At 39.2% G+C, this 14121-nt stretch overlaps 1 protein-coding gene across 3 annotated transcripts in view; it reads left to right on the forward strand.

Moving 5' to 3' along the window:
• Positions 1 to 14121, forward strand: part of FAM13C (family with sequence similarity 13 member C) — a 118650-nt gene that overhangs the window by 72781 nt on the left and 31748 nt on the right. For all 3 annotated transcript variants that reach the window (XM_081267905.1, XM_081267903.1, XM_081267904.1), the window contains one exon: positions 9657 to 9741. In XM_081267905.1, the coding sequence (XP_081124031.1) occupies positions 9657 to 9741 (85 nt within the window). The remainder of the gene's footprint in view (positions 1 to 9656; positions 9742 to 14121) is intronic.

The raw sequence follows: 14121 nt of genomic DNA on the forward strand, positions 1-14121 counted from the left end.
CATTGAGCTTCTACCATAAAGGGGCAAAACTATTAGGAATTTTCATAAATAGCCTATGTTATAAAAAGCAAAAGTGATAAATTACTGGCATGATACAAATACTTAATGACCTACTATTAATAGCCATTTTAAACTGTAATCTTACTACTTCTCATACAAAGGCAGCATCTGTTTGTGTTTGAGTATGAAAGAGATTATTTTTCACCAAATATTAAATGTTAATCTTTCTTTCACATAATACTGTTACCCTTTATTTGTTAATTATGCAGGCACAATAGCTTAACATCAGCCTCAATATTAGATATCTTCTTCCTCTTAAAACTGTGAAGAATCTTTTAATATTTTTGTTAAAAGTAAAATAATTTACACATTTATAGTTTCCTATTTGAGACTTTATCTATCTGTGTGTGTCTCCATGAGGAAGACGAGGTTGTCTTATTATTATCATTTGTAGTTTATCATAGAGATACGTTTTCATCAAGCCATAGCAGACCTCAAAATGATAATCACCCCTCAGTATACTGGAGGTATTTTTTTTCAGAACACCCTCAGATCCCCAAATCCATCCTATAAAATGGAATAGTATTTGTAAGTTATGCACATACTCCTGCATACTATAAATCATGTCTAGATTACTTATAATCAGCTAATACAAAGTGAATACTATTTAAATATTCTTATACTGCACTGCTAATATAACAAAACAATTCTGTACCCATTCAGTCTATTTTTTTAAACTTTTCTATTTGCAGTTGGATGTGAAAACCAAAAAAATATGAAGAATTGGATGTATTCAGTGTTTTGATTGAAATGTCTCTCTCCCTAAAAATTATTTGAGTTTTGGGAAAATCGTCTATCAAGTCTTCTCTAGCCCCTTGACACTCCCAACTTGGCTGAATATTATTATTTCTATAAGAATAGACAGCAGTGTTTTTTTTTTTTTTTTTTTTTTTTTTTTTTTTTTTTTTTTTTTTTTTTTGCTTTATTGCTTTTTTCAATGCCTACATAGTCTATGGGATTGGGCCTTAGTTCAGGATTGAGTTTTTGTTGTTGGTGTTGGGTTTTTTTTTATTGGCACACACTTTAAAGTTTGGCATTGGAATAGGCTCCAAGCATGTGTAGAACCAGGGATTAAATACTTGTTATAGAGATCCATCTCTATCTCTGGGCTCTTTTTCCTTAAACTGGAAAGTTAGCCTCTCTCTAGCCACTATATTGGAGGTTAGCCCCTTTCTAGTGACACATTATTCTTTCATCAGGTAATTCTAGCATATATGTTTTCAATTGCTGTGTAACAAATTATCAAAAGTTTAGTAGCTTTAACTACCCACTTACTGGGTCACAGTTATGTACATAAAAATCTGGGTGCCCTCAACCATGTTCTCTGCTTAGAGTCTCACAAAATTGAAATCAAGGCATTGTCTCAGATGGCTTCTTATCGGTAGTTTCTGGAGAAGGGTCCACATCCAAGCTCATTCAAGTGGTTTCTTGTAGTTGTAGGACTGTGTCTGCTGTCCCCTAGCTGCTTATCAGGTGGGTTACTCTCAACTTTCAAAGGTGGCCACATTTTTACTCACAAGGCTACCTTCACCTTTGAGCCAGCCACAGTACACTAAAGCCTTCTCTTGTTTTGAACCTCTCTGATGTCGTCTTCTGCTACCAGTTAGAAAAACTCCACTTTTTAAAAAGCTCATCTTATTGGGCCAGGCTCATTCAAATAATCTCTGTATTGGGTCAAATGTTTAGGGATTGATTAGATTTGCAAAAATCCATCAGAACAGTACCTAGAATAGTGTTTGATTGAATAACCAGGTATAGGAATCTTGGGGGTCATCTTTTGGGTCCTGCCTACCACACAGTGGAATCAGAAGCTGTTCATTTTAGTTCTAAAACTAAAACATTCTAAAAGTTTCATACATGAGTCTCATTTGTCTAGCTTGGGGCCTTTATTCTTTCCTGAACTACTCACCATGAGCTTGGGGTTTATATTAAGATTCTTGCTAGACATGGGCCATATTTCCCACTTTGAAACGGGGAATCCTGTTCACAGAAGATGAGTAATTGGATGCTGATCCCTGGTAACATGATCTCCAGGTTAATTTTCTTCTCTGCTGGACCACTGCAGGATGCCACTTGGCATTTTCTGGCATGTTTTTTTGAAGTTGAGATAAAGTAACCTTATTCCCTTACCAAGGTGTCTTTCTCAGCTAGAACAGTGTCCTATGATTCATTTAATTTTAGCCAACTTTTGCTGTCAGTGTCAACAAGGATGTCCTGTAGCCAACAGTCATGATGAGAGTCCTGGCTCTCATTCCCAGTGCAATGAACTACACAGAAAATAAATTCTTAACTGCTTCCAGGCCTGCTTTATTCTGCCCCATCATTCAGAAGCAACTGTCCACTGACTTCTCGTTTCCAGGGGAACCAGGTCTGTAGCCCTCACCCCCAGGAGATTCGTTAGAGAGGTATTGGCAGAAAAGGTGGCAGCCGTGACAACTGCTGCCCCCTGTTCTTCCTTGCCTGAGAATTAAGTTGGAGAAACATCACAGGTATTGGGTTGAGCAGAAAAGATGTGGAAAGACTTGCCATAGCCGATACACCTGTGTTTATCTTCTGCTTGCCATTACCCATCTACCCAACTCCCCTGTGATTTTGTCCCAGGGACCCCTGCTTGCTTTTCTTCATGCATCTTGGTCATTTCTCTTGTTTCTCATTCTTTTATTTTTTCTTCTTTGTGCTATGGATTCCCTGCTCTCTCATTGGAATATGGAAAAGGCACTGTCCAGTTTCGTGGCCCTCAGGGGTCAGCCTGTGTTGCAGTTTTCATGATTTTGTGGCAAAAGGATAAACATGAGAACAAAGAGATTTTAAGTTTTCTTTTTTTTTTTTTCCATTCTGTGATAAAATGTCCAGGAGAGATTCTGTTTGTTTTCTAACAAGCTCTCACTTGGTGATGTATTTTTCCATATATTTATTGATGCACTATAATTATAAATAATAGTGGGATTCATTGTTACATATTCATTTATGCACACAATATAATAGTATAATTTGGCCACTATTATTCCCCAGAATTTTCCCTTTCCCTCTTCTCCTTCTCCCTAATCCTTTGCCTCTACTCTACTAATCTACTGAATTCCCTTAAATTTTCTTGAAGGACTCCCACCCTGCCTTTCTTTACCTCTTTCCTCTCTAGTTTCCACATATGAGAGAAAACATACAAAACTTGACCTTGTGAGTTTGGTTTATTTCACTTTATATAATTTCTTGAGTTCCATCCATTCTCCTGGTGATGATATAATTTCACTTTTTTTTGTAGCTGAGTCAAACTCCATTGTGTATATATCATTTTCTCTATCATTTCATCCATTGATGGTCATGTAGGCTGCTTCCCTCATTTGGCTATTGTGAATTATACTGCTATAACCATGGATATACATTCATTGCTGTATCATGTTGACTTTAATTCTTTAGGATAAATATCAAGGAGTGGTATAGGTGGGTCATATGGTAGTTCCATTCTTAGTCTTTTGGGGAACGTACATACTGAAAAACATCTAGAGTTCAGCAGCAGTAGTTCAGGAGGCAATCCTGTCTGGATTCTCAGCACTTTGTACTTCTTGGTGTGGAGGTCCAGGTCTCAAAAGAAGCCAGGCAAGAGAAAACAGAGTTGTAAAGGGCTAGATCTCAGAGGAAAGCTGTTGTCCCCGGGCAGGTAAAGCTAAGCAGAAAACCATGGTAGCATTTAAAGTGGCCTAAGAGAATAGGGCAATGTTTTTCAAAGCATAAACCTTGGATGTCTTAAGTCAAGATGACCTCTGCCCAGACCTACTGAGACAGAATCTTTGGGGTGGTGGTCCCTCCCTAGAAATTCACAGGTTTTATAAACTCCTCATTTATTTTAAAACATTTAAAAATTTCTAAACACGGATACTAGGGGGCATTAAATTAGATACTCAGAGCTCCCCATCTGAAGTACTAGTTCTAAAAAATAAAACTAAAGTATAATGGTAGTCTTTTTTATTGATTAGCTCTTTTTCCGTTTATTGTGCTCAGATACAACAGTGAACGGAGGGGGAATGGTTTTAGCCCTTATGGGGCTGGAAATAGCCCATAAACAGGTAGACAAATAAATAAAATCACACATTGTAGTGATTGTTAAAAGGGAAATAAACATGGTGCTAAGAGAAATTAGGGGAAGCACCATTTAGATGAGGCAATCAGAACTGGCTCAATAATTAGATGAAAACTGGACCCCCAAGCAAGTAAGATCTGAGAGTCTAGGCTATTGTGTGTATAGGGGTTGGGTGTGGGGTGTTTATACTCGGGGAACATGAGTAAGAGGTATAGATGGGTACTTGGGGACTCAAGTTTTATTCCAAAATTTTTAAGCAGATTTCCTGTTTGATTTGTTTCATATCACCATAAAGAATCTACATACAGTTCTTAGAAAGACAAAGGAATGGAAGAGGGGCACTAAACCCTTTTGTAGAAACTAATTGGGAACTGTCCTTGCTCTGCAACTAGTGTATTGCAGACAAATGCACCCTAAAATAGTTCATCCAACTGGTGTGGGTGTTCTCTATCCCAACCCAACTAAAGTGGGATCTGGGTAATTGTAGAGAAGAGAAAATGAGTATTTTCTAAAACAAGAAGCATATTCTCCATTATGTAAAAGAGAAAAATTAGCTTTTATAAAACCACACGTAGGTTTCAAGGACTTCTCTCTCATTTTTTGTTACCCAGATGGGACAGTTACGAGGTGGAGACAGTCATCATTCTTTATTGAATCCATGAGCCCTTACTCATTTTTTCTAAAGATTCTAGGTATCCATCCATGGAGACTTTGGATATAAACCTGGAAGAGCGTTAGCAGGCTGGATCTGAATGATTGGCTGGGGCAGTTAGTCTCACAGGGAATAGAAGTCCCGGGCGAGAAGGGATGGACTGAGGTAGCACTTGGAACACAAGTGAGGTAGGGTACTTCATCATGCTTCTATAGAAGGCAAAGCATATTCTTGTATTAAAAGGTCACAAGTTAGGCATGTCAGAATAGTGAAATGGCAGTTTTGACACTCTTTATGGGCTCACCATTTCTTTCCTGGATAGCCCTATAAAAATGATAAATGTCATTGTTACTCATTTGCTCACTTATTTTTCCACTGGACTAGAGGCACCATAAGGAAGGGGCTGATGTTCGTTTCATACTCTAGAGCCTAGTAAGGCTCTTTGTGCATTGAAAGCTGCCTAAGCATGAGCACTGCACAGTAGCACCATGTCTGCCAGAGGGACATGACCCCTGCCCGTGTGGTGAGAGCTGCCAATAAACCTTCTTGGTGTGACTCTATGGGGCTCAGTCCTGATACTACAGGCTAGAAGTCTCCTGTTGTCCATAGGAAAGACATGCATGCAAAGTTGCTATAGACTCTTCATAGGTAAGTCTGCCCTCCCCTGTCCTTGGGTTACCTGGTCATCAAGAAAGGTACCCTGTTGTGGACCTTACCCATATGGGGTGTCCCAGTTCCCACCTTCTGTTCAGGATGACATAAGAGTATCCTGTAATGCCAAAAGACTGGTTGTCGTCAGGTAATGGGACAGTACAGGGTTGAGATGTGAGGGCTGATGATCTGCAGAGTTTCTTCCATTCTGTCTTCTTGTCCTTTATAGAAATCTTCTACTTGAAGATCTTCTTGACTCTTGAGACCTTCCTTCATCTTCTCTTTCCTGTTCCATTTGCCAATTCTTTTCTCTTCCCATTCCTTTAAGCAAATCAGCCATGCAAATAGATCTGTGGCACTCAGAATCCTATTCAGATGAGTATAAGTGAAGGAGAAAATGGCAGAGGGAGATGGAAGAGAGCAACTGGTTCATACTTCTAATCATTATGGGGTCACAGAATTACACCTCTCTCTCTAAGGGGATTCAGAAGCTTCTGAATATGAAGTATAATGTACTTGTATGCAATGAGATTTTTTTAATGTTCATGTTGCATGAACCCTTTGTTCCATTCCATAGTCCAAGTACCCATTGGTTCCAGATTCTGGGTCTCAATCCTCAGTACATTGCTTTTTCTCTCCCTTCAAGTTGGAAGGAGACTTACAAGTCATCTACCCTGAGGTCCTTGCTGTGCAGGTACAGAAGTGAGACCTAAGAGGTGGAGCAACAGGTGGAGGCTTCAGAGTCACTGTGGAGTATGTCCTTACTATATGAACAGGGTTTTCCCATTGACTCCTAGGGTTTGGAGAAGTTCATACTCACCACGAAATCCAGTGCTGGAGGATGGGCCTCATGCTGGTGGCTCTGCAAAGTGCCTGCCTTCCCTCATTGTGTTCTTGAGCAGCCCTCATAGCAAATGCCATCATGACTGTTATCTTTGCTTCTTTTTACAAATGAAAAATTGGGGCTTGGAATAGCCAGGATGCTTGCCCAAAGTCAGCCACAGTACACAACAGGGATGATGTCCCTTCTAAGTTCTTTAGGAACCTGAAATCTGTGCCCTCTTTTATTTTGCAGGAATATAAAGAGCACATATAAGTTTGAGCCAGGCTGCTGGTACCACAACTTTATTTTTTAAAGAATTATAGGTAAAAGGTCTGTCCCCTTGTATCTTTCATTTTTTAATGCTATAAAATACATATAATATAAAACTTGACATTTTAGCCACTTTTAAGTGTATGTTTTTAGTAGGGTTAAGTACATTTATATTGATGGCAACCATCTTCACCATTCATCCCCAGATCTCTCTTCATTGCATACAACTGAAGCTTGGTGCCCATTAAAAAATAACTCCCCATCTCCCTCACTGCCAGCCCTGGGCAACCACTATTCTACTTTCTGTCTCATGAAATTCACTATTGTAAGTACCTTACATAAGTGGAATTATACAATATTCATCCTTTTGTGACTGGGCTTATTTTGCTTAACATAATGTCCTCAGAGTTTATCTATGTGTCAGAATTTTCTTTTTAATACTGAATGATGTTCCATTGCAAGTGTATGCCACATTTTGTTTATCCATTTACCTTTCCATGAACATTTTGAGTTGCTTCCTTCTTGTATTAGTTTTTGAGGGCTGCCTTAATAAAATATTATAAATGAGATGACTTATACAACAGAAACTTATGTTTTCACAGTTGGAATTTCAAGATCAGAGTGTTAGCAATGTTGGTTTCTCCTAAGACATCTGTCCTTAACTTATAGATACTTGCTATCTGACAGGGTCCTCATGTGGCCTTCTCTCTGTGGGAGCATCCCTGGTATCTTTTCCTCTTCTTGTGAGGACACTAGTTATATTGGATTAGGTTTAAATGTATTACCTCTTTAAAGGTCCTGTCTTCAAATACAATCATATTAGAGGTTAGAGCTTCAGCTTATAAATTTTAGAGAGACACAATTTAGTCCATAATATTCCTATTGGCTGTTAAAATGCTTTGAACATAGGTAATACAAATAACTGTCCAAGTCCCTGCTTTCAATTGTTTTTGGTATATACCCAGTGATGGAACTGCTGAATTATATGGTAATTCTTGTTGTGATATTTTCAGGGCCCACCAGACTTTTCCCATAGTGATGGCACCATTTTACATTCCCATGGCATTATTTCTAAATTTTCAGAGCAGTTTTGCTCTTTCTGAGAGGCCACTCTAATTTCAAGGCCCTCCAGTAGGAAATTTGTCAGATATTCTTTTCGCCTGCCATCTGGTTGGTTACTAACTACTAAATCCTTCCAGAAATTCCATGCCCTTGCTCATTCTATACCTCCTATTAACACTCACGAGCTCCTGCTCCTGCACTCAGCTGCTGGGAAAACTCCCAGGAAGGAGGAGGGAGTCATAAAATGTCTGGTCTTAGGCAGGTGCTTCATCTGAGCTGTGCTCTCTCAGCCTCTGAGCAGTAGAAAACTTTTTCAGATCCTGCCCCATATCCGGCAGGCAGAGAAGGTGCTCACTGCTTTCCAAGTGGCAGAGGAGCTAATATTTAAGACATTGCTTGGTGAACAGCTTTTACACTGGTATAGACTGATAGCTACTCATGTCAACAGAAGGGTTAAGGCTGACTGTGTGGGAGTTGGTATTGAATAGAAGATAGTAGTTGTGGTGTGAGGAAGTGTTGGGGTGTATGTTTACATGAGGCCAAGAATGAGAATATGTGTGGGATATGGGGGTGTATGTTTCTGGGATAAGATATGAAGTAATAGATGTTGGTGTGAGGTACTGGATATTATGAGGGAGAGATAGGTATGTGGGGCAATCAGGAATGGGGTATATATTTGTCACAGGGTGAAGAGTGTGGGGTTGGTATGTGAGTGTATGGTAGATATGAATGTGGGGAGGCGTTTTATGTGTGTAGACTATGATGTGAGAGTGACAGTTGAGTATGAGGGTGTTTATGGGGTAGGGTATGATGAGTAGGGATGAGGATGTGTGTGAGGCAGAAGAAGGGGGCCATTTGTGGGTTAGGGTGTTTGTGGAGTAGAGGTTGTGGGTGTGTAAGGTTGGGTATGAAGGCGGTGTATGTGTGTGTGAAGTAGGATATATGGGTGAGGGATAGGGATAAGGATGTCTATGAGGCATGGGTAGAGCCGTGAAGGAAGGTGTTTGGCTGTGTGGAGGGTAGTATGTGAGTAGGAGCGTGGTTATATTGGAAGGTTATAGAGGGAAAAGGATCATTTTTTTTGCTCTCTATGGCTGCTCTTGCTGGAACTGGAACCAGGTGGGCGGAAAAGCTCCTGAGACCTGCAGGAGTTGCCCGTTGTCAAAGAGCAGCACCCAGCCAGAGCCTCGGGCATGACTCACTTTCACCTCATTAGGGCAATTAGTTTTCTGGGCATCTGCATCATGGCAGGATATGTGCGTCAGTCTGTATGACTTGTTCTTAGTAAGAACATGGGAGAAATTGAAAATGACAAATGAAAGGAGTGGGCAGGAGATTGTACTGGGGGGCTAAGAAAGATAAATTGCTTCTCCCTCCGTGATTAGGTTAAACGGAGGGACCAAGATTGTCTCTCTCACCCTGTTCTTGATACAAGACAGCTGCAGCCATCCCATGTGAGAGAAGTAACTTTAAAAGATGCACTCACAGCCACAGTGTGGATGAGGGAGCCTGAAGCCCCTCCCAGATGCCAGGGAGCCTCTGCAGCAGTAACTCTTTGTGCACTGCGGTTTGCTGCAGTCTTTGCATTGGAGGGACGATGGCTTTTATGAATGGTAGCCTGGGAGGGGCCTAATGTCATCGACTCCTGATGTCAGCACAATGAATGAAACACTTGCAAAGCGTAAAGGCTCAGTGCTCAGGAAGCAGATACCTTCTGAGATTGGTTCTCCAGATGCAGCGTCGTTTGCTGACGAAATCAATCGCCAGTCCCATGGGTCACTGATAATCCATATGCATTAGGATTTAAATGAGGCAGGAACTGAGGCCGCATGTGGAATAATGCACATCTGACTGAGGCACAACCAGCTCTGTTTCTGAAGCAGCTATTCCAGGATACCCTCCTGCCAGGCACTGGAGAAAGGTGCCCGCAGGAGCTGCAGACCCATCGTTGTGTGTTAGGCATCTACTTAGCTGGCCTGATGTTCTGCTTTTGCTGGCAGAATTCCTTGCTGAAGCTTCAAGCTCTGGAATCTGATCTGTGTTCTGCATTTTTGACAAACCAGGAAGAAGCTCCCCAGGTGCATGGAATCAAGGAGCCAGCCCCCGTGACAACCCAAAGTGTGCCTGCCGATGAGGCAGATTCTGCAGGTAAGAGGCAGGGTTTGGGGATGTCCCAGATCATACTCTCAAGATAGTTCATCCTCTTTCTGCTTCATCTTTCACCTGGGCCCCTGAAAGAAATGGTGATACGTGAGAGCCCAAGTGTTGCCCAGAAGGCGCTGAGAGGAAACAGGAGGAATTAAGATCTGCTGTCTCAGACCAAAATTCAGACTTTTAAATGGGTGTCAGGTGAAATCACCCATATACCTTCTCATCTGGGTTTTCTTATGTGGTCTCTTATGACAAAAGAGTGGTGTATTATTTTATATCACTGAACCTAGATGCTCTGTGCTGTCTGTCTTTGAACTCCTGATATATTTGAGGGAGTTTCAACACTACTTCCTTTTTTCTTGTTCAATGCTTATAAGATGATCCATCAAGACAGGAGAAGTGGAGATAAGTGCTCCACTATTCACTCATTTGGATCCTTTATTCTTGTTCTGTCTCAATATTTTTTGCATTAATTTATGTGTCAAAAAAATCTCAAGATTAAGTATGTTAGTTTATTTCTGTTACTGTAGTTTTAATCCTGAGGGTGGTATATTGGTTAACAAATTAATGCTCCCAGAAAGATTTAGAGCAGAAAGAAGCACTAATTTATATGAGTAGAAATAAGAGCCTAGCTTGTGTTTTCTAAAACAAATGGGTCAGAGTCTTGCAGACTGCTTTCTGGATAGATAGTAGAAATAGACCTAGGTAAGCTTGTTTATAAGACATCCTTAATCTCCAAGAGTTGAAGGAAGAGATCTACAAAGGTAATCTATTACAATACCATTAGCAATAGTACGTTTAAAACACTACTGTTTAAAACAGTCCCAGGTGGTCTAAGCAGGCCAGTGTTGAGATGTATATTACTAATAATAGTGGCTAATAGGAACAACAAGAGTAGTTACTATTTTTATTTAAACCTTTTTATGATCTAAGAACTATTTAAGCACTTTATGTATGTTTCATTAAATCTTTAAGGTGACTTTTGAAATAATACTAGTTATAGTAAGGACACTAAGGAAGGCCTCCTAGTATGACATTACTGCAAATGGTCAATTACTATGGATACACATTGTTGGGAAGTTGGCTGTCCTTGTTGTATTGTGAATGCTATTGCTCTGTTTGGATGAAATGCAAAAATTGGGTGAGGCCCTGATCAGGGGTTTAAGTTAGGGTATTTGACAATGTCCTTTTTCTCTCCCACAACCTCATATTCTACCTTCTCCAAACAAATAGCAGACAAAATACATAAAGAAGTCTCAAGCCAGATCCTCATTAAGTTCAGAATTATCTGATATTTTGGATTAGCTATAGTAGTATCTAGCAAAGAGGGTTCAATATTTGTTGCATGTTGGATATCTATATCTATATCTATCTATCTATATATATATAAAATTTAAATCATGACTTTTATTTCTAAATATCAATAATACTTTTGCGTTTTCTCATTCTGGCTGGACATGATGTTAAAAGCTTATTAACACTCTTTCTAAAATGAAAATAAATACCGGTTTGTGGTGTGGTTGCTAGCATGAAGGAGACAGCCATACAGTTCATGTTAAGTATCAAATGTCAGAAATGGGCAAAAGGCTTCTTACTGAGGAGGCTTGTGATTTGGATGCTGGATTTTCCAAAATGTAGATAAATTTGAGTTATCTCAGAGCCCTTTTAAGAGAATCTTAGAGCACTAGACTCTAGAAACATCTAGAAAACTTGTTGTTTTCAGAGATCTAAGGCATATGTCATTTGGCAGAGACATTGTCAAAGTGACAGGCATTTGTAAGATACTTTCTTGATTGAAAATATGGGATGGTTTGGTCTCGCTGGTTTCTAAAATGTGTGCATTCTTATAGGAAGTCCATACATTTTCTAATCCATGTGTGTTTCAGCAGGAAGAAATGTATGCTCAGATCAGCTGTTTCTAACTTGGGGGTCTCTAAACAGATTATTTTGAGTGATTCTTTTTTAATACCTTGAAACTGTGGGGATTTTGATGGGTAAGTCCCTGCCAAGAGGGTGTTCATATAATACTAACACAAATGATCATAAGTCTGTAATATATTATAGTAACTTAAAAGTAGTTCTCTTCATGGCACCCCATGGGGACCTTGTGTTTTCAATAATGTTCTAGAACCTTCTCACCCATTATGTTGGAAGAGCTTTTTGGTGATTGTGGAGATTCTCAGGCTTCATTAACAGTCAGAGGTAGAAGTCCTGGATTCTTCATATTTCATAAACACTCCTGAGTATTGGGATCCACTAGTCAAGAGGTTGCAAACCACATACTGTGAGATAGAAACTCCTAGACTGAATCTGTGTGTCCCCACAGAATTCATATGTTGAAATCTAATCCCCAGTGTGATGGTACTTAGATGTGGGGCCTTGGGGTTGTAATTAGGTCATAAGAATGGAGCCTTCATAAATGGGATCACTGCCATCATGAAAAGAGTCCAGAAAGCTTGTTGGCTCTCTTTCTGACATGTGAGAATACAATAAGAAGTCGGCCATCTGCAATCTGAGAGAGGATCCTCAGCAGAACTTGACCATGCTGGCATACTGACCTCAGACTTCCAGCCTCCAGAAATGTATAAAGTAAATTTCTCCTTTGTATAAGCTAGCAGTCTATGGTAGTTTGTTATAGCAACCTAAACTGACTGAGACAGAAACCTACATAATAAGCTGAACAATTCTTCCAACTGGATCAACAGCCTCTTATAGCTAAAATAAATGTTTCTTCCATGGCATTAGTAAGCATCTATTCTGGTGTCATTGAATGGAAAATGGAATGAGGATTGTCATATTAACTGCCTGCTATTTTCAAAGTATGCAGAAGGACTGTTTGACATTCCACATGACTAAGCATAACTCTTATTCTGTCTCACCAAGGATAATTGATGGTACGAAGGTTTAGCAAAAACTGTCAACAGCGATGACTTGAGACCTATTACTAGAAGCAGTAGTTTTATAGCAGTTTCTAATTTCCTTTGGCTAAAATTTTGATTTTCAGATTGAATTTTTCATTTAGTTAAGATACTACTAATATAGTATATCCATTTGAAGTGGGGCAGAGTCAAAGAAAACTTGACCAACCTCTCGCGTATTTCAAGAAACTTCCTACTTGATCAGTAGTTTCCAATTAATTGGGAATATACTTTAATTTTTACTTTGTTAAAAGTGAAATTATTAATAATAACTATTAAATAATTTATAAATTAATAATTAGAAATGAACTTTAATTTTACTTTCTAAAGTGGAGAATAAAAATAAAACTAATAAAACTCTGAGGGCTGAGAATCTCTGTTGGCAGCTCCCCTGGTGACTCTGACATGCAAGAAGGTTCAGACACACTCTCCAGAACACAGTGCCATACTAGGGATAACATGAAATATATTCTTGTTGCAGAAAACTTTATAATTGGATTTCTAGAACAGGAAAGCATCTCAAGTATCCTTCTAGGGTGGGGCCGATTATCCATACCTTGGTTTTTCATCCTTTTGGTGAGCTGCCCTAGTGAGACTTTGAAAGTCAGTAAGAACAGAGTCTCCAAACTCAGGAGTACACAGAATCACCAAATATATTTTAGAAACTTTATGGACTGTTTTTTTTTTGTGTGTGTGTGTTTATGTGATTTCAAACCCTTTTTGGATCTTTCTACATTTTCACTATGCACCACTTGTTATTTTACTAAAAAAATAGCCACTACTGTGGAAAATAGAACTTCATTTGTTTGTCCTAAGTTGGTTCCTTTAAAATGATGGTTTCAATTGGAGTTTATGATTTGTTATTACTGTTGTTATTGTTTTTCCCTCTCCTTTGGAGACGTTCTACAATATCTGGAGACAGTATTTGTCACTACTGAGGGGTGGGCACTATTGGCTACTTCTAGTAAGTACTGGCTAGAGATTCTGCTAACTATCCCACAATGCATAAGACTAGACCCAGTCCCCAGGGAGGAATTATCTGATCTCAAAAGTCAGTAGTGCTGATGTTTAGAAACACCTCATTAAATAGCTTTTAAATGAATGACAAAATTAGATGACCTCCTGGCTTGTATCAGAAATGGTTGCATGCATTTTCATACGTTATTCTCATAAGAATACTATGAGGTAGGTTTCATTATTATCCTCACATTAAAGAAGATGAAATAAACTTGGAAAGTCAATTTGCTGAAGGTGCCATGACTACAGATTAGTGGAGGGGTTGGAGGAAACGGGATAGGTCCAAGTGGGGAATTCCCCACTCTGACTGCATAGTCTAAACTCTTTACCACTTGCTGTTTACCAAGTAGCCTAAGTGTGAAGTCCCCATATTTCTAATATTTTATAATTTGAAAATATGTCAATATACACTATATACATGTCATATAATTAATGTTTTGAA

The sequence above is a fragment of the Spermophilus citellus genome (genome assembly GCF_964194105.1).
Source record: "Spermophilus citellus genome assembly, chromosome: 15".
Lineage (NCBI taxonomy): Eukaryota > Metazoa > Chordata > Mammalia > Rodentia > Sciuridae > Spermophilus > Spermophilus citellus.